Source organism: Nicotiana attenuata, unplaced genomic scaffold, assembly GCF_001879085.1.
Source record: "Nicotiana attenuata strain UT unplaced genomic scaffold, NIATTr2, whole genome shotgun sequence".
NCBI classification, from domain to species: Eukaryota; Viridiplantae; Streptophyta; class Magnoliopsida; order Solanales; family Solanaceae; genus Nicotiana; species Nicotiana attenuata.
In genome coordinates, this window is record NW_017672069.1 from 66,421 (window position 1) to 92,729 (window position 26,309).

The 26,309-nt window shown below is 37.7% G+C and overlaps 1 protein-coding gene and 1 long non-coding RNA gene across 2 annotated transcripts; both read left to right on the forward strand.

Annotated features, from left to right (window-relative positions):
• The first annotated feature begins 7,207 nt into the window (after nt 1-7,207).
• Nucleotides 7,208-10,856, forward strand: LOC109211645 (exocyst complex component SEC15A). Its single transcript, XM_019375195.1, has 2 exons — nt 7,208-7,545; nt 8,321-10,856. The coding sequence occupies exon 2, from the start codon at nt 8,336-8,338 to the stop codon at nt 10,709-10,711; it is 2,376 nt and encodes a 791-aa protein (XP_019230740.1). The 5' UTR covers nt 7,208-7,545; nt 8,321-8,335; the 3' UTR covers nt 10,712-10,856.
• Nucleotides 10,857-15,298: 4,442 nt separating this feature from the next.
• LOC109211646 lies at nt 15,299-20,312 on the forward strand. The gene is made up of 2 exons (XR_002065756.1): nt 15,299-16,060; nt 19,485-20,312. It is a non-coding gene; the product is annotated as an uncharacterized LOC109211646 (long non-coding RNA).
• Nucleotides 20,313-26,309: the final 5,997 nt, after the last annotated feature.

Sequence of the window (26,309 nt, forward strand, 5' to 3'; positions counted from 1 at the left end):
ATCTGTGAGGACCTCCGTGTTTGAAAGATTGGGTCCATTAAAGAAGGGGAACAAGTTCTAGAGAAATTTTCAAAGCATAAGAACACCCGCTTCGCCCAAAATCCAGAAGATCTCTGAGGATTTCCAAAGTTTGGTTCCTTCTAGAATGAGGCAACAAACAAAACTTGTGGTTTCATGTAAAGAAGTATTGAAGGTAAAGCCATATATTGTGGTCTACACTAAGGAGCGTGACGAAGATGAAGAAAGTGTGGGTTCTTCGTATCATGTTACTGTACAAGGCGAGAATGGTGTTCCATTTTCAATGGAGGATAATGCAGAATTGGAGGATGTTTTACCATGTTATCACATATCCTTCAACAATGGGGACCCTCAAGAAGATGAAGATGCGAAAGACGCTCCACCCGAACTTGAAGAAGGAGTGAAGACGACAGTTGATGCCTTAAAAGAAGTTAACCTTGGCACCGATGAGGAACCAGGACCCACCTACCTAAGTGCTTTACTAGAAGTTGATGAAGAGAGCACTTATATTGAGTTACTCAAGGAGTTCAGGGATGTCTTCACTTGGAGTTACAAAGAGATGCCTGGCTTGGACCCGAAATTAGCAGTCCATCACCTTGCAGTCAAAAATGGTGCTCGCCCTGTTAAACAAGCTCAAAGGAGTTTTAGTCCGGACTTGGTTCCCTCGATTGAAACCGAAGTTAACAAACTCATCGAAGCTAAATACCCAACACGGGTTTCAAGTATTGTCCCTATAGGAAGAAAAATGTCCAGATTCGAGTGTGCATTGACTTTAGGGATCTTAACAATGCATGTCCGAAAGATGAGTTTCCGCTTCCCATTCCAGAATTGATGATCGATGCTACTACTGGGTACGAGGCAATGTCATTTATGGACGGTTCATCAGGCTATAACCAAATTCGCATGGCGCCAAAAGATGAAGAGCTTACTGCATTCCGTACCCCCAAGGGTATTTATTGCTACAAGGTAATGCCTTTTGGCTTGAAAAACGCTGGTGCTACTTACCAAAGGGCTATGCAGAATATTTTTGACGATCTTCTCCACAAGAATGTCGAATGCTATGTTGACGACTTGGTGGTAAAATAGTCGTCGGNTCATCATTTACCAGCCCCCTCCCGGCCCACCCCCTCCCCCTTTACGAGTGGCATATATGAGCCATTTTATTAAGTTCAGTGGTATATGTAAGCATTAAAATTTTTTAACGAATTCAAATCGATAAAATAATATGGACTATATTTTAAATATGCTAGTCCAAATAAATATTATGGGCTAATATAATTGGATTAATTATATAAGTCCACTATATATGGATTAAATAAATAAGTCTTAATCCATTGGGCTAGCCCATTTAATTGGGCTAAAGTGATGAGCCCACTTCATTAAGCCCAAGATGTCATCTTCCTAGAGGCCCAGTTTGGTGCCACGTGTCAAATGACGTGGCGCGCCAAGTCAAACGGAAGAGCCAATAGGATCATGCCACGTGTCAAAATGACAAGGCATGCCAAGTCACACTAAAAGGCCAACGAAATCGCGCCATGTGTGCAAGTGACATGTTCTAGCCAATCAAATGTGGCCATGTCACACTTCAATGTGATTAGCCGGAAAGAGTTTGTTCTTATCACAACTCCTCCCTTCCACAACTATAAATAGGGGTCTTCATAACCCAGAAAGGGGACCAGAAGTTATAACAAGAAGCAAGAGAGAGCTCGTGGATCAAACACTGCAAATTTCTCTACAAGTTTCAGGCTTCAAGCAACCAAGTTCAAGTTCAAGAAATCAAGTTCAAGCTCAAGAACGAAGAACGATTCAAGTATTCAAGATCAAGAACGAAGTCAAATCAAATACAAGGCGTTCAAGATCAAGGCTACTTGTTCGTGATAAAATTCGTGGCAACAATCAAAGTGTTCGCGACGGATAAATCAAATTCAAATTCAAGATCAAGCTCAAAGGCCCTTAAAATTTTACTAGAAAAGTAGAATCAGAGGAATCATAGAGATTGTACACTCAAATATTCGAAATAAAATACTACGATTGTTGCGATATTTTCGCTGTTGATTTTATTTTCTCGACGCAATTTATTGTCCACAAATTCTGGCACGACCAGTGGGACGATCTCTACCTCTCATCTCAAATTTTCAATCACCAAATTCCAAGAACATCGAAATGGCTTCAAAGAAAATCAACTCCGGTTCAACTTCCACCAAGGCTGCTAACTCCAGGTTCTACGCTGATGTGGAAAGCATCCTCAATGTTACCTTTGGAAGCTTCGGACTAGTTACGAGGAGCAAAGCAAGCTCTTTAAGACAACAAGCACCCCAAGTGCCGTCCGCATCGACCCCTGTTTTCGGATCTTCATCCTCAACAGGAGCAAGATCTTCCACAAACGCATCTGAAGGAGGAAGCGATGTTGCTGAAAAGATCAAGAAAACTCTTGCTCTGCTTGACCTCTCCGGATCCAAGCACTCTGCTGTGAAGGAAGATGATGATGCTTCAAGTGATGGATCCTCCGCACTTACACCACATAGCGTGAGCCAATCAAGGATCAATCTGTGTGAAAATTCATGCTACTCTCTGTCGTCCACGACAATCATGCAAGTCATGGTGACAAATACTTCATCTATGGAGGAGCAGTTGGCAAACTTGACGGAAGCAATCGCTGGCTTGACCAAATGCACGTAAAATCAAGAGGCTAGAATTGACAAGCTAACAGACAGGGTGGGAATCTTGATGGAAGAAGAATCCACCCATGCACCCGGCAAGCTCCCAGAAGTTCTAGAGAGTGACTCTCCCCCAAGAAAAGCAGCATCACTAAGGCTATCCCTGTCTCATCTGAAGGGATGATTCCAATCGATCAATTGAAGGAACCATTAAGAACAAATATGAAGTTGCTGCCAAATCCCCCCTTACATATGCAAAGCCGTACACTGCAAGGGTCGATATGTTGAAGATGCCTGCTGGCTATCAACCTCCAAAGTTTCAACAGTTTGATGGTAAAGGTAACCCAAAGCAACATGTGGCGCACTTCGTTGAGACATGCAACAGTGCTGGGACTTATGGAGATTACCTCGTCAAGAAGTTTGTCTGCTCATTAAAAGAAAATGCTTTTGATTGGTACACGGACCTCGAGGCTGGATCTGTTGATAGCTGGGATCAACTAGAGCAAGAATTCCTCAATCGCTTTTATAGCACGAGATGCATTGTGAGTATGATAGAACTTACAAATACTCGTCAACGAAAGGATGAACCAGTTATCGACTTTATCAATCGTTGGAGGAATGCAAGCCTCAACTACAAAGACAGGCTTAGTGAAGCTTCAGGCATAGAGATGTGCATCCAAGGCATGCATTGGGGATTGCACTACATCTTGCAAGGTATCAAGCCTGGCACATTTGAATAACTTGCAACTCGTGCCCACGACATGGAATTGAGCATGGCCTCCGCTGGAAATGAAAGGCTGCCCATCTATGAACCTCGCAAAGGGAATGACAAGCAAGAAGTCAGGAAGTGGGGCAAGTTCGTACCCAAGTCTGAAAGCAAAGAAGCTATGAATGTCAACACGTCACCTATGAAGTTCAAGATGAAGGTGAGCAAGAAACAGAGTATGAAATCCACTTCTTTTCAAGATAAGCCAAGTGGAAAGTTGACTCTAAAAGAAATGCAGGAGAAAGAGTACCCATTCCTGGATTCTGATGTGCCAGCCATTTTTGAAGAACTCCTCGAGTTAAGTCTTATTGAGCTTCCGGAGATGAAGCGACCAAATGAAGCTGGGAAAATAAATGACCCAAATTACTGAAAATATCACCGACTTATAAGCCACCCTCTAAAGAAGTGCTTTCTCTTCAAGGACAAAGTTATAGACTTGGCCCGTGATAAGAAGATCGTGCTTGAAGATGAGAAAGCAAGCGCGAACCAAGTCTGTATCACCTTTGGCTCATTCAGTCTAGATGAGTTATGCAGTTTAACAGGAATCAAAGATGAAGAATTACTGGTGAACAACAAATTTGGAGACGATCAACCGGATGATGATGAAGGTTGGACGTTGGTGACTCATCGTAGGCGCCACAAAAGGAGCCCACAAAAAGAAACAATAGAACAACCAACAAGGATGATGATGGTAAAAAGACCAACGGAAAATAATCCAGTTAGGCGTTTGAAGAAAGCAAAAGTGGAGATGCACCACCCTCAAAAGCCACGACATACAATAACCTTGGAGGATTTCTTGCCATCTTGGTTTCGCATGAAGATTTCCCATAAGGGTATCGATGCCTCTTGTTACCATGCTAACAAAGGGGAAGAAAAGAGTGATGACCTACCGTTAAAACCATCTCCGGAAAAGCTCATCGAGTCCACTCCTCAAGAAGTTAATGCTTGTGAGAAAAAAGTCACGTTCACAAATGACGATCTTCTGCTAGGTGACACTCATCATAACCGCCCATTGTACCCGGTTGGCTATATGCGTGATGAATGGGTAAATCGAATTTTGGTTGATGGAGGATCCTCAGTGAACATTTGCCAATTCGCATTGTGAAAGAACTTGGAATTCCCATGAACGAACTCTCAGAAAGTCGTGTGGTGATCCAAGGATTCAACCAAGGGGGGCAAAAGGCCATAGGCGCGATCAGGCTGGAAATCACCATTGAAGATGTGCAATCAAGTGCATGGCTACATGTGATCGATGCAAAGACTTCATACAACTTCTTGCTTGGAAGGCCTTGGATACATAAGAACAAAGTGGTTCCATCTACCTACCATCAATGTTTGAAATACTACGAGGGTGAAGTCGAGAAGAAGATAGTTGCTGATTGTGAGCCATTCATCGAGGCAGAGTCACGCTTCACCGACGCAAAGTTCTACTTGAAGAACCGCATTGTGAAGGAGATAAAAGTTGATGATGGCATGAAAAGCAAGAATGACGAGCCCATAATTAAAAGAGCTAAGGTGACTATTGGTAAAGCCAAAGCTGTTACTGAGGATGCACACGCCAACGTGAATAAATCTCATAAAGGGAGTAATGCGTCTTATGGAAAGAAAGTAAGTCCCGCGCTCCAATATGTCCCTAAAAGGAAGAAATATGAAGGTGAATCATCTAATCTCCAAACTAACATGCTAAAGGAGTTAACTCTTCCGGTAAAATGAATCGAGGCAGTAAAGTTGTCCTCAAAGCCACTTGCAGGGTTTGTGGCCCAAAGTCATTTGCAGAATGTGGCACTCCCTACAAAGCGAACAGATGAAGGTTTTGATCCTAACGCTTACAAGCTATTTGCAAAAGCTGGATACAATCCTAACGAGCCGTCAAAGTTAGGGAAGCTACCATCAGAAGTTGCAACGAGACAACCACGTGAAGGTTTGGGATACAATCAACCGTCACCAGTGCGCACCTCCATAAGAAGGGCGAGTAGCAATTATATCACTGTTGAAGATGAATTTGCCGCTTCTAACAAGCCTTCTGTCTTTGATCGACTTGGAAAATCACTTGTGAGGACCTCCGTGTTTGAAAGATTGGGTCCATTAAAGAAGGGGAACAAGTTCCACAGAAATTTTCAAAGCATAAGAACACCCGCTTCGCCCAAAATCCAGAAGATCTCTAAGGCTTGGGAAAAGGTTCAAATATACCACTGAACTTAATAAAAATGGCCAAATATGACATTGAACTTAATGAAAAGGCTCATTTATACTGCACACAAGGAGGGGGGGGGGGGAGGGGGATGAGAGGGGAGGGGACGGTAAGTGATGAAGGGTTTAGATGATGCCACGTGGCAAAATCTGGTAGTAGTAGAGTTCTGTTAGTGAAAAATGGCATATATGAGCCAATAGTGTAACGTTAGAGGCATGAATATATCCAACTTTTAACGGATGACATAGATATGCTATTTCTTACCGTTCGATGGCATATCTGAACCTTTTCCGTTTTATATTCCAAAGTCACATGCTTAACCCCATTAAGGAAACTTTACCCTTTTCTTTCTTTGGGGTTTGGTGGGTGGGGGGGGGGGGGTTAAAAATAAGGGGTCTTTGATTTGAAGACAAGTTATGATGGGATTAATTATGTTGAAGTTTACTAGGATTAGTTATGTTGGGATAGTTATTCTGGTATTATTTCTTATTGACTGTTTGGTATGTTGTTTTAATTCTGAGATTATCAATTTTACTGCTTTATCCTAGAATAACTTATCCTGAAACTACTATTCCACCCTTTAGCAAGTATAAGTTACTCTAGTACTATATTTAATCCTGAAATAATTTGTTCCAGGATTAGTAACCAAATAAAGAATAAGGCAATACTAAATTATTATCCAAGAATTATTTTTGCTTATCCATCGTACCATACAAGAATTACTAAACTTGTTTGGATGGTTGTTACCTATCGTATTGTTACTTTAAATATAATGTTTGTTTTGATTGTTACTTTAATTTTATTGTATCGTATCGTTAAATCCATAGTTATGTAGCGATGAAAAGTGTCACTTTATGAAACGATGGATTTGGTGTGGTGAGGTCGTTTCTTTGCTTTTTTTTTCCTATCATCTTGCCCTTCTTTAAATAATCATATTTTATTCTTTATCCTACTTTTTTATATAATAATTCTATAGCCCGTTTGGCCAAGCTGCAAAAATCAGCTTATTTTGAGAAGTGTTTTTTTTTCAAAAGTGCTTTTCTCAAAAGTACTTTTGGTGAGAAGCAGTTTGTGTTTGGCTAATTAGTTTGAAAAGCACTTCTGAGCAGCAATTTAGTGTTTGGCCAAGCTTTAAAAAACTGCTTCTAAGTGTATTTTTCTCAAAAAAGTGCTTTTGGAGAGAAACTACTTTTTTGTGCTTCTCCAAAACTGCTTCTGCTTCTCCTCAAAAGCACTTTTTTTTCCTTCCAAAAGCTTGGCCAAACACCTCAAATTTTGGCCAAAAATACTTTTGGCAAAAAAAAAAAACACTTTTGGCCAAAAAGAAGCTTGGCCAAACAGGCTACTACTCAGTATCTTATTTTTTCTTAGTAATGTTGCAAGTATATTTTTGTTAGTGCGTGACATCATGAAACGACGACAAACAACACAATCTATCCAACATTGTATTCATCAAACAATACAATACATTACAATGTAATACAATATGATACAATTATGAAGTGACATGTAATAACAATCCAAACAAGCTGTGAACATAAATCCCTTACAGTAGGTGTCACACCTAAACATGTGCTGGGAGTTATTGGCTTTGCTTCAAAGGGAAACCATCTCTGTTCCGTTTGACGACATTGATATTCAGTACACATGTTGATCCAAATAAAGAGAAAAAAGAATAACGAATAAATAAATAGTAAGAAAATAATTCCAGCTATTTTAAAATTCATTTTATTTTTCTTATTATTCTCAAATCAAACCTAAAGAACATCTGAGAAAACAGAGCATTGGCCGAACAGAAAGAAATGCCACTGAAGGAAATCACAAGGTAGCAAATCTACTCAAGATTCTTTATTTATATCAGAAAAGAGAAAGGCAAAAACAGAACTTTCTGGAACCAGTTCTTCAAATTTTGGGTAAGTAGTCAAATCCCTTATCTCATTTCAGCTTCGTTCTTGTTTCGTTTTTTTTTTCCTCTCCTGATTTTGTGTTCATTTTCTATCAAGGGTAAGGTTTACAATGTAGACCCATTTGGGTCTTTTTTGCACATTGTATGTGATATGACGATCTTGGTTGTTTTCAGTGTTTTTTACTCAATTTTTGCATTAAAGTTAAAAACTTTATATTTTTTGTTGCTAATGGCGTTGCAGCTTATTTGTGTGTTATGTTCAGATTTTGGTTTATGCTTTAAAATTTGATGATTTTGCTGTATTTACTATTTGCTTGCTTACTGGGTTGAAATTAAGTAAAGGAGGTTATTTGCTTATAACATTGATTGCTTATTTTGTTTGTTTGTTTCTTCCTTCTATGGTTTCAATCTAATATAGTGGCTGATATTTTCTTATGTGGACCCAAAATTGAGGTATCCTGGCTTATTTTTTTGTGATATGGTGATTTTAGTGTGTTTAGTATTTCTTGTTTCGCTTAATGTTTGAAATCTAATTCTGTGTCGATGTTAAACACTTTGCTAATTGTCCATTTCGCTGCCTTTAAAAAAAAATTAAACATCTTGATTGCAGAGAACTAGTAAGATGTGGATCTGTGTATTTGTACAATTTTTTTTTTATAAGATGTGAATTCGTACAAGTTGTTTTGCAAATGATGTGTTCTTTAAGCTTCTTACTCTGGTGCAATCTTGGGTAGAAACTTAGTCACATATTGACTGAAGTCTCTTGAATTTGAAATGTGCAGGGCGAGGTAGCAACCATGAGTGCTAAAACCAAGAGGAGAACGGCCACAGAAAATGGAGACACAGCCACAGCGGAAGATTCTGTTCTTGTGACTATGATCAATAATGGGGAAGATCTAGGTCCTATGGTGAGGCTTTCTTTTGAAAGCGGGAAGCCTGATGCCCTTCTACAGCAGCTTAAGAATGTCGTCAAAAAGAAAGAAGTTGAAATAGAGGAGCTTTGTAAGCTTCACTATGAGGAATTTATTGTTGCAGTGGATGAGCTGCGCGGTGTCTTGGTTGATGCAGAAGAGTTAAAAGCTGAGTTGCAAACTGATAATCTGAAGCTGCAAGATGTTGGGAGTACCCTTCTTTTAAAACTTGAAGAGTTTCTTGAATCTTATTCAATTAAGAAAAATGTTACAGAAGCAATTAAGATGTCAGGCAACTGTGTCCAAGTGTTGGAACTTTGTGCCAAATGTAACAACCACATTTCTGAAGGTCGGTTTTACCCTGCTCTGAAGGCTGTTGATCTCATTGAGAAAAATTATTTGCAGCACATTCCTGTCAAGCCACTCAGGACTATGATAGAGAAGAGAATACCACTGATCAAATCGCACATTGAGAAGAGAGTAACTAGTGAAGTTAATGAATGGCTAGTTCACATAAGGAGTACAGGAAAAGATATTGGGCAAACAGCAATAGGATATGCTGCATCTGCTCGTCAGAGGGATGAGGATATGCTAGCCCGTCAAAGAAAAGCTGAGGAACAAAGTTGTTTGGGTTTGGGAGACTTCACTTATACCCTTGATGTTGAAGAGATTAATGAAGAATCTGTTCTAAAGTTTGACCTAACGCCTCTGTATCGAGCATATCACATTCATGGTTGTCTGGGGATCCAAGAACAGTTTCGTGAATATTACTACAAGAACCGCTTATTGCAGCTGAGTTCAGATTTGCAGATTTCCTTGTCACAACCATTTCTAGAATCCCATCAAACCTTCTTGGCTCAGATTGCAGGTTATTTCATTGTCGAGGATCGGGTATTAAGGACTGCTGGTGGGCTGCTCTTGCCAAATCAGGTTGAGACAATGTGGGAAACAGCTGTTGGTAAAGTAACATCACTATTGGAACAGCAATTTTCCCACATGGATACTGCTAGCCATCTCCTCATGGTCAAGGATTATGTGACTCTTCTTGGGGCAACCCTCAGACAGTATGGTTATGAAGTGAGCCCAATTCTTGGGACTCTAAATAGTAGTCGAGAAAAATATCATGAACTTCTTTTGGCGGAGTGTAGGCAACAAATAATTGCTGTAGTCACCAATGATACATTTGAGCAGATGGTAATGAAGAGGGAGTCAGATTATCAGGCAAATGTCCTATTGTTCCATCTACAGACCTCTGATATAATGCCAGCTTTCCCTTTTATTGCTCCATTCTCTTCCATGGTGCCTGAATGCTGTCGCATTGTTAAGTCATTCATCAAAGATTCTGTCAATTATTTATCATATGGGAGCCAAATGAACTTTTTTGATTTTGTCAAAAAGTATTTGGATAAGCTCTTGATTGATGTACTGAATGAAGTCCTACTTGAGACTATTTACAGTGGTACTACTGGTGTGTCTCAGGCAATGCAAATTGCTGCAAATATAGCTGTTTTAGAAAGGGCTTGTGATTTTTTTCTTCAACATGCAGCCCAACAATGTGGCATTCCAGTCCGTTCAGTTGAAAGGCCTCAAGGCAGTTTAACAGCCAAGATTGTCCTCAAAACTTCAAGAGATGCTGCCTATATTGCACTGCTAAGCTTAGTAAATGCGAAATTGGATGAATTCATGTCACTCACAGAAAATGTCCATTGGACAGCAGAAGATGCTCCTCAGCATGGCAATGAATGCATGAATGAGGTCGTTATATATCTTGACACCCTCTTGTCCACTGCTCAACAAATTTTACCTCTTGATGCTTTATATAAAGTTGGGATTGGAGCTCTTGAGCATATCTCCAATTCAATTGTGGGAACTTTTCTCAGTGACTCGATAAAGAGATTCAATGCTAATGCAGTAATGAGCATCAACCATGATTTGAAAGTATTGGAGTCATTTGCCGATGAGAGGTTTCACAGTACTGGGTTGAGTGAAGTTTACAAGGATGGTAGCTTTAAAAGTTGCTTGCTAGAAGCTAGACAATTGATAAACCTCCTTCTAAGCAGTCAACCAGAGAACTTTATGAATCCTGTCATAAGGGAGAAGAACTATAATGCTCTAGATTATAAAAAGGTTGCCACTATCTGCGACAAGTATAAGGACTCAGCTGATGGACTCTTTGGAAGTCTTGCAAGCAGAAATACAAAGCAGAGTGCCCGTAAGAAATCAATGGATGTGCTGAAGAAGAGATTGCGGGATTTCAACTGAAACTTGTGATAAAATGAATAAGAAACTAGCTTTTTCTGTTAGAAATCAATGAATTCTTTATTTTTCTGAGTTTTCTCCAGAAAGATTCACATTAATTGTATCTTCGTTCTCAATCATGTTAGCACTAGTTTGGTTATTTGGAGAAGCACTCCTCCCACTTCCCTCCCTTTTCCTTTCGTTCCAGATCAGTTTTGCAGAGAGGATGCCACTGACTCTATTTGAAAGTATGTCTTCATAGACCATTTACGTGAGACGAAGTGCAAATGGAGTTAGTGGAACTCCAGATGCATTCCCTAGTAGATCAATAACCAAATATCCTCTTGCGTTTACCCCATTTTGCAGCTCCCTCTATTAGCGTACTTACATTTTTTTCTTGTTGCAGAACTACAAGACTCAGTTACCTATGACTAATTTATTTTTCTCATTCAGTTTAGAGAAAAAAAAATTATCTTTAATTTGTTGTGTACTGAACAACTTAGCATTCAATCCTGGAACTTGTTATTGGGAAACCTACTGTCCTAAGGAGAATCATTACCTCCTTCAAGAACTAAAACTCATAGTCGGTCAAGCTTCCTTCTCTATTATTTTTATTGTTGTGATTTGTTTTTGACAGTTTTTTTGTTTTTACTTCTCTGTCACCTCTTCTTCTATCGTATTTCATCTTTACAGGAATAATGAGTTCTCTGTGGTTGGAAGTGTTCTCTTTGATACAGAAATTAGAATTTGCTGCTGCTTTCTACATTTCTCTTTGGTTTATCAATAATTCACACTTACTCATGCTGTAAGTGTCGCTCTTCAATGTGTTTACTCTGGTGGTCTTAAACTTCCTTCTTGAAAGAGAAGTTGTGCATACAATGTCTTGTTGTTTTGGGAGAGTATGTTGAAGTGCTTGGACCTGTGCTGAACGAAATGGGGATAGATGTGTCTTGTGCTATTGCAGCAAAGTTCTAAATATAAAGAGAGTTCAAGGATTTCTCTTATTTTTCCTGATATGCAGAAGCTGAATGCTGATCAGTACATTCGCCGCTTATCATAAATTTGCTGCAGTATTTGAGGATCGTGGTGGCGTACAAAAATTGCTCTCTGTCCCAAGAGCTCCTCAGACATTTTTGTCCTTCCCTCATGCTTATTCACTATAGGTTCAATTCAGGTGGCTGTGTGTGTACTCTTTTCCTTTTACTCTTTGATTTAACAGTTTGGCGGTTTTTGCCCTTGGTTTTATCATATCCTTATGTCCTAATATTTAGTGACATATTCTAGATGTTCTTGTGAGTCTTTTTGTTTTAGTTGTTGACTCAGTGAAGCCTTTAACTTCTGACTGTTTAGGGGATAATGGAACGTGCTTGCGCCCTTCAGCTTCTTGAGTGTCCCCAAGATCAAGCCAGGAAAAAAAACAGCCTTATTTTCTGCTGCTGCATTCGTTTTCAGAGCAGCTCTAGATACTTTTGATGCTCAGGACTGCTTACAGGGACAGCTTAATCTTCTGCATGGTGCTGCATCAGTAAGATCTGGAGTTTCTGGGGCGTTAACTGCTCCAGAAGTGCTGACCTCCTATGAAAGGCAAATAGCTTATCACGCGTGTCACACTTGGACAGTACTTCAGAGCACATCTTCTGTTGCTGGTCAATTCAATTCATTCTAATAAATATGTATGAAGTGCTGCCGAAATATGTCGTCTGTTAGAGCTTTATATAAGCCTCTTGACATTAGTAATGAGGCTATAGGATGCAGTATTACATCAAATACAGAAAGATCGTGAACTTGGCCCAGCACTTGTAACTTGTAAGGGCCCTTTGGCCTGTGGTTGACAAGTTTTTTGAGTTCTAACGGGCATATTATCATGTTGGAATTATGTCAGGTAGTGTATGTATTTTAATGGTTTCTCTGTTGTACTAATAGATGTTCTCTTATTTATTGACTATTTTTCCCTACAGTAGGCACTGTTGAACTTTATAAGCATGACTTGCTTCAATATGCTCTGGGCGTACTTCATATAGTCACCTTCACGCGTTATATCCGCAAACCAATTGTAAATGCAACATTAAATAATGCTTGTGTGGGTATAGCTGTTATTCTCGATGCAGCATACAGTGCTGGTTATGTTGAACCTGAGGTAAGGGCTCAATGAACTATCCATTGTTTCCTTTACAGCTATATAGATGCTTATTCATTTTTTGTTTTCCGTTGGTAGACTGTTGAACAGCACTGAATGTGTTAATTTGTCTCGTATGTCTTCCACCTTCAATCAGCAAGAAACCATCTTTCACCACTCAAGTACGGCAAAATGCGTCCATCCAATCTGCAAATGTCCTGGTGTGGAGACTAGAGACAGAAATGCAGACTTAAGTGAGATTGGAGATAGAAATGCAGAGCGATGTTCTTTTTGAGAATGGTAACATTTGTATTTATAAAAAGGCACTAAGGCAGTGCAAAGCCATATGTGCAGGGAATAATAGATCAATCTTGATCTATCTTAACTACAAAAAGCCTAACATGTCTACCAAAGATTCTATATCCTCTACAAGACTTTCTTTACACCAAAAATGAAATAGAAGAATACAGTACATCTTGACATCCTGAACGGAATTGTATCTGTCTTCAGAGTGATGTGAGACTAGAGAAAGAAGTAAAGAGCTCATCAAGACTAGAGAAAGTAATGCAGAGTGGAGTGAGACAATTGACAGAAATGTAAGTGGAGCATTCCAAATCGAGGTGTTGATGTTACCACCCAGCATGAAAACTGAAATGAAGAATCTGCTTTGGTAGTCCCAGGCAGCACAGAGTTCTTGGCACATTCTCAAGTACAGTCAGTGGTACTTCTCAAGCACCTGTTTCTGCAGTAGTATCTTGAACTCAGGTGAAATGATAGTCATATTTTTAGATTTCAGCTGCAAATCCTTCATGAATTATAGGGAAGTAAATTTCCATTATGAAAATTCTTGTTGTGCGTATTCATGGATATCTCCAACCAATAGGGTATCTGAAACGGCTACTCTTCTGCACTATTTTCTTTGATAAAGTGGAGATACTAGTGCTTAACATGAATGATGGAGAAGGACCAAAGTAGATTAAATCAGATGATGATCCGACAGACAAATAAGGGATGAAATTGAAAGGAAAAAAAGAAAACTTACTCTACCTCTTCATTAAAATGTGTTAATGTGATTAAAGTTTGAAGTCTTGATTAGGAAGAGTTTATTTAAGTTTGATTAGATGTTCCCTGTCTCTCTCTCTCTCTCTAGCCTGAAGCAGACCTGTGATTCACTCACTCCACCACCAAGGACCGCACATGCATCTTCTCTCCCCCTACCCTCCCCAACTCATCCCCAAAAAGAACCCAAGAAACAAGAGTATATCCAAAGTGAGGGGAGTGGATGTGGTGGCATTTGTTATGGAAATGCTTTGGTGGTTTCTAAAATGTGAAAATCATCATACTATATTAAAAGCGGGAACACTTTAAGTCAAAAGCTAAATTACAAATTTATCCATCAAAATCTGCCTGATGGTTTTGCCCTTAAAATTCAAACACTATTCCAACAACTTTCTTGTACAAAATGGTAAATATACATTCCAATAAAGAAAAAAGATAAAAAATAAAATTAAAAAATTCAAATGTGGGACCCATTGAACACTATCCTTACCCTCCAATATGAATTGCTAATGTGCAATTTCTGTCAACATAAATGATAACGTTGTGGTACAATGAATCCTTATGAATTCCAGTATGGACTCTTAATCAAGCATCCCTTCATTTCTATTAAAACATGGGGAATTTGAAGTGTTAGTACTCTGAAAGGTTGTTAGAGTGAAAAAGAAGCAATTAGGACTCCAAGATTGTGTTGTGTTCTACATAATCGTTAGGCTTTTTGGTATCTGTTCAAGTGACTTATAGGAGTCTGTTTGGACAGAAGTTTCTTTGCATCTAGATTCAACATATCAGAAAATTTGGAATAGCTACGTCACAGTGTCCGACAAAGATAGCAGTGGAGAAGAGTATGTGAGAACGAGGTGACGGATAAAATCACATGGTATATACAATAAATTTCCAATCTCTTAGATAACCTTTTAGGAGATCAAGGGAAAAAAAGAACTACCCTTTCAGGTTTTCCAGGGCATTGTCTGGTTTCCAGAAGCCTTTCTATATGTGGTCCATATAATGGCAACGAATGTGTGTCATATTGCATCTGTACTAGATGTTTGATTGTCCTATGAATTTCATCTTAGTTCATTTTCCAAGTCGAATAGTCACTGAACATTTATTCAGATTTCGTCTAACCTGAATTTCAATATGTTCAAGACCTGCGCTATAGCTGTCTTTGGCCACAGATAAATCAGTTTTGTATACAGTGGTCTTCAGTTTTGGACCTTGGTGGTTTGGATCAGGATAAACTTGTTTAATAATATTGTTTGTTCCAGGTTGGCGAAAACTTGTCGGAGCTCATCTGTGATTCAGGTAACCGTACTCCTGGCAGTTAATAGAAACAGTTGCAAGCAGAACTTGCATAGGTGGCTATTGAGCTAATATGGGTAAGACCAAATATCATTTCTTTGTGCTTGGGAGGGGGGGGGGGGGGGTGGTTGGCCAAAATAAAATTCATTTTGATTTTATTGATCTATGCGGAGGGAAGGGGCATCTAGTTTGTGGTTTCCCTGTGCAGTTAAGCATTTCTATTGTTCGACATCTGGTTTCAATTCCTCCAACTTTAAAATTTTGATCCTAGTGTTTCCTTCTTGTAACTCGTTGTTGGTCCTTTCATAGTTCTTCCTAGCTATGTATGTTGTTCAGTATACTGGCAATTTTGATGGAGCACCTCCAAAACTATAGTTGTAGCTTAGAACAAGCTAGTACATATGCGGAGTAGTTTACACTGCTAACCCAGATGGATGACCTAGTTTGTCAAGCATGGAAATTAATTTAGGCAGAAGTGTTAATATAATAACAATGGTATGAGGTTGTATTAGCTTTGGTATTGGCGAGAAGTGAGTGAGTAAACTAGGAAGAAATGAAAAAGAGACACAGGTCAAGTAACTTTGAGATTGAGGGAGTAAAGTAGTAGGTTGCTTCTTAATATTATGATAATTTTTATTAGTAGTGTAACAGGTTGCTTGTACCAATCATTTTTCAAGTAAACTCTATGGAGTCATTACACACACACACACTCTCTCTCTCTCTCAAAAATAATTGTTAATCCATAGGATGAATTTCTGTAGCATTTTTTTTGTGTTTTGTAGGTTGTTACCGATTCTGGGTGTGCCAGTATTAGCTGCTATGAATGCTGCCACCCCAATCTTGAGGCGTATAGAGAGAGCTTTTATAGCTGCTGCTACTCCAATTACATGCGATGAGAGGTTGGTGTTTTCCATGATTCAAAATGTTTAACTTCCTTGATGTTCCTTCTTTCGGTCTTAGATCAATATTTACGGTCTATATTTTATTTTAGATAGTTTATGTGTAGGTTTAGCGTCCCACATTGGAAATTTTTAGGGATGACAATGGGGCGGGTGCAGGGCGGGTTTGAGCTTAACCCACAAAATTTCCAACCTGCGCACAGCCTTTTTATCTGTTTTCAACCCGTTCCGTCCGTCCCGTCCATCCCGCCCCGCGTCAACCCGCTCCCCAACCCCCCCCCCCCCCCACCAACAACAATGACCCAGTAAAATCCCGCTAGTGGGGTCTAGGGAGGGTAGTGTGTACGCAGACCTTACCCCTACCCCGAGGAATTAGAGAGGCTACTCCCCGCTCTGCCCCCTGCCGCTTAATTTTTTTTAAAAAAATTATCTTTATTTTTTTGCTTTTCTTTGATCAGTTTACTGTTTTGGCGTCTACAGTTATTTTATAATTATTATATTTATTTACTTGTATAAGTTAAAGAATGTTTTCTTCATATATATATATATATATATATACACACACACACAAATACATATATCAAATGTATCATCTTTAAATATGTTTCAATATTATACGAAATTTCGTTCTTATTATTTTCTTAAGCTTTAATTTATTCTAGTTAATTTTATATTTGGTGCAGTTTCTAAAAATTTAATTTCCAAGAAGGAAAATTACAAGTCCAGACATTACTGGAAAGTAATGAATTTTATGGCTTTCTGTCTGATTTTATTTTATTTTAATAAATTTTTCTTGAAACGTATCAAAATTAGCAAGAAAATCTGATATTACATATGGGTCGAATTTTTCTTCCCATAAGAACCACGTACGTTCAAACTCAATTTAATTAACAGATTGGAGCAAGTTTTCCTTCAAACATAGTCAGTTTCCAAATGTGAAGGGAGAAAACCGACAACCCGCCCCGCCCCGCGTTAGATTTTTTTTAGAAAAGGCTCAACCCGCACCGCACCCGCACAAGGACAAACCCGCCGCGCAACGCCCCCGTCCCGTCCCATTGCCATCCCTAACATTGGAATAGTTGTATATGTATTGTGTTAAGCATATATATAAATAGGACTCCTTGTATAATATCAAAATATCATATCGGTAATATATTTTTCCCGTGCTTTTTCACATGGTATCAGAGCAGGCAGAGTTCTTGGGTTCGAGTCTCACTGCCACACAATATCAAAAAGAATTTTCACGTGCTTGGCTCATCAAAAAGAATCAAGCCCGCACGTGAGGAGGCATGTTGAAGATATAATTAAGTAAATAAAAGTGTGCTCTCTCTAATAGCTTAATTTTTAGATGGAATGCCTTAGATATTCTTCAGGAGACACGAATGACGGGTTGTGGACCCATTGACACTCCTATGGATCCGACTGCTAAACTTTTTCCAGGACAAGGGGAGCCTCTTAGCGATCCTTCAAGATATAGGCGTCTAGTTGGTAAGTTGAATTACCTCATAGTGACTCGACCAGACATTGCCTTTTCTTTGAGTGTTGTAAGTCAATTTATGGACTCTCCTTGCAATAGTCACTGGGATGCAATTGTTCATATTCTTTGATACATAAAATCAGCCCCAGACGAAAGACTATTGTTCGAGGATCGAGGCCATGAGTAGATCGTTGGATACACATATAGTTGATTGGGCAGGATCAACCTCTGATAGACGTTCTACGTCTAGTTATTGTGTTTTAATAGGCGGTAATTTGGTGTCTTAGAAGAGCAAGAAACAGAATGTGGTCCTCGATCTAGTGCAGAAGCAGAATATCGAGCAATGACTGTGGCTACATGTGAGCTAGTTTGGATCAAACAGTTGCTTAAAGAATTAAAATTTGGTGAAATCAGTCAGATGAAACGAACTTGTGTGTGATAACCAAGTTGCCCTTCATATTGCATAAATCCAATGTTCCATGAGAGGACTAAACACATTGAGATTGATTGTCACTACGTCAGAGAAAAGATGCTCTCAGGAGATATTATTACAAAGTTTGTGAAGCCAAATGATCATATTTTTACAAAGTCCCTCACTGGTCCTAGTATTAGTTACATCTGCAAGAAGCTCGGTATAAATAACTTATATGCACCAGCTTGAGGGGGAGCGTTAGATAGATTTTGTGTAGGTTTAGTGTCCCACATTGGAATAGTTGTATATGTAATGTGTAGAGCATAGTTATAAACAGTGTTTGGGAAAGCGACCGCTTCGTCGCTTTAAGCGCGAAGCGACAGGGCATCGCTTTTTACTGCCTGAGGCGACGCGATCGTGTGAAGCGCACGCTTCAGTGAAAAAAGCGACAAGGCGACGAAGCGAGTGAAGCGATCGCTTCTGTTAAAAAATCGCAGCTGGGCCCTTTTTAAAAAAAAAAAGATTGGGTCTGTTTGTAAATTATACAAAACAGACCCCTAAGCTCGCTATTACAGATCCTCGACAAAACAGAGTGTAAACAGACGTCTTCCTCTTCTTCATCACAAAACTAGGGTTTCTGCCATTTCTCCGGTCCAGGTAAATTCTTCTTCTCCTTCTTATTTTTTTCTTTCTTCTTTCGTTCTTCTTCATGTCCAGATTCTCCTTTTTTTTTCTTTCTTTTTCCTTCTTTCTTCCTTCTTCTTTTTCTTCTTTTTCACTTTTTCTCGTCCAGCATCTGCACAGCTAGGGCAGGCGCTGTTTTCTTTTTTTTTCCCCCTTTATTCTTCTTAATTTTAATATGTATATTAGTTTATAAAATTACTTATTATATATATGTTATATTTTCAGTTTATTTGATTAATTTTAAAATGTATTTCAGTTTATAAATTAATTATTATATATATTATATGTATTTAAAGAATTGTGCTTCACTTTAATGAAGCGTGCGCTTCGCTTTTGAAGCGAGGCGAGCCCTTGTCGCATTTTTGCGCTTCGCGCTCTCAAAAACACTGGTTATAAATGGGACTCCTTGTATTATATCAAAATATCATATCAACATATTTTTTCCGTGCTTCCTCACATTCTGTATACTAATAAATAAAGCTCTAACACCTTAGAGTAACTACCCTTGACTTTGCATTGCAAACTCATTTTTCAGTTCACTATCTCATAGAATCCAACTTTTTTTTTCCAAAACGATTTTGTCTTAAAGAATTTACAGATCTGTGCAGCTTGGATTTTATCCTTTGCTAAAGATGAACAAGTTAAAGAAGTTTTTCAAATAATATTCAAAATTATGTGCACTCTAGTCTCTAATGAGTTATGCCTTCTAGTTCAGGAACTTTTACTCCTTATCCATGAACGCCTATGAACATGAGATTTGGCAGACTGCTACACTTTTAATGGAAGCCTAGTTGATGCCTTTTCCGCCTTTAGCTGCCCCATCATCTCCGTCTGATCAATCATCTGCGCAGGAAACATTATCACTACAAATTCAGTGGCCATCTGGACATACACATGATGGATTGCTGTCAGTAAAATCGAAGGTTGAGTTTCAGGATGAGGATTCTGGCATGAAATATGAGCTGATTGTCTCTTGTTCAAAAAAGAAACAGTTGGCTTTCTCATTTGCATGTAGTCTGCCTTCAAAATCACTTCCTGGTGAATCCTCTCCAATGACATCAGGCAGCAAATTTAGCACTTCTGCAAAGTGTTGCACACCAATAACTACAGCAGAAACTCTATCTGTATTTGCAGTAAAATCATGCTGACTCAGATATTCAGTATGAGACTCCCATTGTATTGCCAATGCAGCGCAAGTTAACTGATCCGAAGGATAGTGGATCAGTACCGTCCGGTAAGCAACTCCATACTAGTTACGTTGCGGTCAGGACTCAAGTCTATGTTATGCCAAATACTGTCCATAGACACCGAATTCTAATGTGCCTTCAACACCAAATTCTGTTTTGAGAGATTACCATGATTGTTCTCTCAAGTGGTTTTCCATCTGAAGGTGATGATAACCTATGTAACAATGGTTTGTCGACTTCAATTGTTTCTTCGACTAAGTTGCTCGGACTCTTTATTTTTGGTGCCACACCCGTTTCGACACGATATGGGTGTGGGTGTGGGATCCGTACCGTATTTGGTCAACCAATTTTGGGTACTTTTACCAAAATCAACGGAGAAATTCGGAACAAATACAATTAATTTTTTAAGCAAAACAAAAGCTAGGGTGAAATTGAAGAAAATAGAATACCTTGTATATAAAAATTTTTATGTCAGTCTTTTTCCTTTTATCTCCTTCCTGTATTCTCCTCTTGATTAATATTCTCCTTCTCAGAATATATTGTAAGTTTTCATATAGTGTCTCATTAAGTAGACATTTTTATAACTTTATTTAGATGTTTGTATTATTTTTAGCATAAAACCCGTACCCGTATCCGTATCCGTACCTGGCAGCGGCGACCAAACGATAAAGCAGATGAAGCGGCTGCTTTGGGCCACCTACTTTGCGGGGCCCATTTCCTAACAGTTGTAGTTACATATGTCAATTTTTCTTTAAGAATATTAGATATTTTAAAATAAAGTACATAATTTTCAAGGAAAGATGGGACCTTTGGAGAAGAGAGTAGTAGTTTGGGATTCACTCCCTATTTAGCAGTGTGAACATTTACCTTCTTGCCTTATTTTTCTAAATATATAAACATCACTATTAATGTGCCCACATTCTTTTTCTCTTTATAACCTTTCTATGCAAAAGTGCATTCACTTTTACTATGCTACACTCGTTTGGCCTTCTCTAGAATCCAAGTGTTAATGTATGAGTAACTATTTTATAAACTATTCATAAAATAAAAGAGCAGAAATACAATTGTGACCTCTTTTGCTTGTTCTCAATTTTTTTGCATTGCGTCAAGAATATTGAAGCAGCAAAAATATATGTAGTTATATCTATTTGTTGAATCATGTTGATTATTGTGCATTTGAAACATTTTATAAATAAATAATTAATAATTTTACATCTCTAAAAGCTAGGAAAATAAACTTCAAATATATATATATATATATATATATATATATATATATATATATATATATATATATATATATATAATATATATATATATATATATAACAAAAAGCTTAGGCCCCTCATTGAAGTTTGGCTTTAGGCCACATATATTATTGAGCCGCCCCTGGTAGTAGCTGGATCTGTACCCGAATCTTAAAATTTAGATAATGAAGGATTTGACCCCTGGACCAGCATCCGAGTCCGAGCAACTTAGGTCTTCTCAAATTGGTTTTCCAAGTGATTCATTACTCTCCAACACGGAACGGTTAGTCTTGGACTCGGTGGTTGTTCAAGCACCAACATCCCCAATCTTGCTCTTGCACCAGCATGTCTGTCCTGATTCCTGGACGAAGGCAAATCCTTGATGCTGGTTCCCATTGTAAGTAATGCTTATGGCTTTCAGTTGCCAGAAAATTATGCTGTAAATTAATGAAAGAATATCCCCTCAATGTTACAATACCTTGTTTTGCTAGTTCAATTTTGTCTTTTTTTTCTTAACTCCTGATTTGCCCCATTGAGGCCAGCAAACTTGTTCATATGATTTCAGATATGACAATTTTAATTTTCAAGCTTTTTGCAGCTCCACTCCCTTGTTTAAGAGTTGTTCTCAATTGGCAGGTGCCCAAACGTCAGAAATAAATAATCCTTTTTTTTAATAGTTTTTAAAGGGTTGAATCGCTTGCTTTTTTCTTTTTCTTTTTTGGGTTGTAAATGCCACCAGCCTATCCTTTACATGAGTAATTTTAATGAATATGAAAATTACATCTTGAATGCTCGCTTGTAGGTTCTCCATAAATTTCCATAGAGTTCGTTCTTTGCGCCGTACCAGCTTATATGATTTTTTGGCTTTAGTCTAGTGGTAAGAGTGCAAGTCCATTATCTAGTTTCAAATGTTTACCACTGGTTATAAAAAAGAAATTGTAACATATTTAGTTCTAAATGTGTCTTCTAGGATTTCTAAGAGAAGAAGAGATCCTTCTTATAAATAGGAAAAAAAAAGATTGTAGAGCATATCGAATTCAAGACCGGCCTTTCACCCCCGGATAAATGCTTACCATTCCACAATTATGTGTTTTCTTTCCTTATTTAACGTCTTGGCATAGAGCTGTCAATATGGGCGGGGCCGGGCTAGCCCAGCTCAGCCCACGTGGGCTTTAGCAATTGACGAGCTGGGCTGGGCTGGGCTAGCCAACCATTTTGATGGGCCTTATAATGGTCAGCCCACCCCAGCCCGCGGGCCCCCACGGGCCGACCCAATATTTTTTTAAATATAATTTTATATTTTTTCTTTAAGTTCTAACCTAAAAAGACAAATATTTAAAAGTTAAAAAAATCTAATTGGAAAAATTTCACAAAACTTAATAACTTTTTATACTGTTTCAATATATTATAAACACGAAAAAAACAAAAGACAAGACTAATATTTCATTTACTAAAAGTCAAAACTCAAAACAAACTATTAAAGAGAACGTCCATGATGCTTACGGGATATGCAACACATCATCTTCATCAAACACATTTGAATCCGCTTGTGAGAAGGTTGTCTTAATATCTTCACTTTCATCTACGTCTACAATTTGTATGCAATATTAATTAGTTAAATATTAAGAATAATTAAAATTTTAAAACTAATTAATGTTTTAAGACTTTGATCTTTTAATGTGATGAGCTTAATAAACTTTAAGCTTGAATACTCTTCTTGATATTTTTTGTGTTGTATACTTTTTATATTTTATATATTTCAAATACATATTTTTATTAGGTCCACGGGCCAGCCCAGCCCAGCTTCAGTCAAGCCTCACGGGCCACGGGCTTACTCGGGCCGGGCTTAAAAGCCTCGTTTTTAAATGGGCTCCAAAAAATCTAGCCCAGCCCTGCTAAATCACGGGCTGGGCTGGCCTACCGGGCCAAGCCCATATTTACGGCTCTATCTTGGCATGATACATATTTCATTTCACTATATAGAGACATCCAAATTATATGCATGGATCTCTCTTTAAATAAAAACATGTAAATAACTTGTGTACTTGGTACTTGGTAGTCACACTCATTTAACACCATGATGGATATAAATTGCGTTCTTCAATTTACTTACCTTGACGTAGCTTCAAACTCTAAATTTAGAATGATTTTCTTTATTCTTTCATTAAATAATTAATACGTGGACAAGCACCAAGAAAAAACAAAAAAAATATATGGTAGATTAAAGTTCAAATTGAGAAATTAACTATTGACTCAACATCCTTATGTTTGACGGTTTGAGCGGTGAATCGAAGGGAAACCTGATATGATGTGAGATTCAATTGGCGTAGTAGTTTAACCTACATAAACCACTACCTTTTAAGGAGTTTTAACAACCCATGGCTATATTTTATTACATTTCGTAGTTAGTTTTGGACAATTCGTTGTATCTGAGCGTATTTGAATACACTGTTCAGTTATATCCAACCCTATTTGATGTTGCAAGGTTGAACGTATTTAACTGTATTTGAATGTATTTATACTAAAAATAACGAAATGAAGAATACAATCAAATTCGGTCAAATCTCCAACGTAAATACAAAATACACCATATTTAAAAAAGAAGAATACAATCAAACACGATGGGATCTCAGGAGAAATACAAAATACCACTGTATTTACACTAAAAATGAAGAATACAGTCAAATCCGGTTAAATCTTCGACTAGAATATAAAATACACTGTATTTAAAAATAAAAAATACAATCAAATCCCGACGGGTCTCCGGCGAAAATACAAAATACATTTTAGATCTCTAATGAAATACAAAATACACTTACACCGTATTTATACACCAATTTTTTGGCGTGAAAGGCAGTGGAGGAGAAAAGGCGGCTCCTTTTTCCGGCGTGAAAAGCATGGTGGAGGAATAAGTTTCTGGTGAGACTAATACACCAGATGTGAGATACAAAGAAGAAGAAGAAGTCATGGATTCCAGCATCTCCATCATATCCAGATCCGATGACGCCTCCAATTTTCCTCCTCCATTATTTTCCCCGCCGGTAATGGGTTGGTCGCAACTTCGTGATTTCAGGTCTGGATCTGACGGTGGGTGACGACGGTTTTTAAGGATGATTCGTGGTGAAGGGAGGCGACTGTTTGGTTGGGCTTCGGTAGAGCTCCGCCGGAGAATATGATCGACGGCGACTTCTCTGCTGCTACCGTTCGCTTTTTCTCATTCTATTTTTGTTGTCTCCATCTGTCTCTCTCTTCTGTGACGGTGAAAAACCAGAAGGAGGAAGGAGATGGAGTGGTTGATGGCGGCGATGGAGTTGGACGGTAGTTGGCCGATGGAGAAGCGAGAGGGAAGAAGGAGAGAGAGTTGAGGGAGAAGAAAGAGAGAGGAGGTTGAGAGAAAAGATTACAGTGGAATAACTCTATGTATTTGGTATAACTATGATGAGTAATTGAAAATCATTGTACCTATGGAAAGTGATTAAATTAAATGGTAATTATTATCCATAAATAACTTTTAGGGGTCATTTGGAAGGATGTATTAAAAAAAATAATGCAAGCATTAGCTCTATGCATTACTAATACCTTGTTTGGTATATTTTTTCAATTAGTGTATAACTAATACTTGTATTAGTTATACTTCATACATGGTATTATCCTATGTATAAGTATTGCATAGAAAATCACGACATTAGTAATACCAAGGCTATTAATGCATGCATTAGTATGGTTAAAGACAATATTGTCCTTAAAGTCCCTTAAAGCTAGAGAATATGGAGAGCATTTTTGTCAACTATTTTTCTTAAAAATTATGCAATGCATTATAATTTTAAATACACCACACCAAACAGTAGATAAGAAATAATATCTGCATAACTAATGCATGCATTACTAATTCATGCATTACTAATTCACGCATTACTAATACACCTTATTCCGCACTTTTCTTATACACCCTACCAAACGACTCCTTAGAATTACCTATGGCAGATAAATTTTCCTTTAACCTAGTGTTTTTGATGATGACTTGGAAAATAACATTGATAATAGTGAAATAAACTACTAGTAGTCTTTTAATTACATTTGAGAAAATATCATATTCAAGTCTAAATTGAAATGGTTAAACGAGTTATAAAAGATGTAAAAGTAGTAAAACTTCTCTGGTATTGTATGAGTTTGTAAAATATCGTTTTGAAAATGAAAATGTATGCAATATACATAGATGAGAAATTATTGTTTGGACTTATTGTTATCAAACATGTGTATAGATCATGAGCATTCAAATGTTTAAAAAAAGAAAAACACTTGTGCTTGGTGATCTAAAAAGGCTGAATGCATGTGAGTTATTGGTATGTAAAGATGATCAAAATTATACTTTGAACATTAGATTACACCAATTTTTATAGTTTGAATAAGTAGTTATCCAAATATTTATCAATTTTAACCACATGTATACCCATATTTCCAATGTTTGAAGATGAAACTATCTAATCCATTAAATTAAAATTCCTTATGTGAACTGCTAGAGTAATGTCTCCTACACGGAAAAGAGCGTGATTCGCGCTATCTTAGAGCTCACAAAAGACAAAGAAAAAATTTAGAAAATGAGAGATAATGTTAAGCTTTTTGGAGTAGCAATTGTCGTATACAATTCCTTTGGCCCCTTGGCTGTCTTATCAATCTATAAAAATATGTATTCTTTTGCCTTATTGAACGTCTCAACATAATTCATTTTTATTTTCACTCATTAAAAAATTGGATAGCTAAAATATATAAATGAAAAACTCTTTTGCATATTTCTATTGTAAACGACTTTGGCAACTACAGTTGCTCCCACAGTGTCTTATATATGAATTTAACTTTTTAATTAATTAACTTACTTTGAGCCAACTTTATAATACTCTCTCCGGTTCACAATAAGTGACCAATTTGCCTCGGGCACACCCATTAAGGAAATACTAAATTCTAGACAAAAATAGTTAGTGTGACTAAACTACCCTTAATTAAATGTTGCAGCATAGTTAATGTGAGGAGTAAAAGACTTTTTAGGGATACGTACATAAAGATAGTTTTGGAAAAACAAATTGAATTTTTTCTTGATTATATAAATGGACACTTATTTTGGACCAAAATAAAAAGGTAAATTGGTCACTTATTTTGAACACTTATTAACAAAGCATATGACTTTATACCTACATTTCCATCGCAATAAATCCCCTAAACATTTCTATTGTACTAATAATAAATG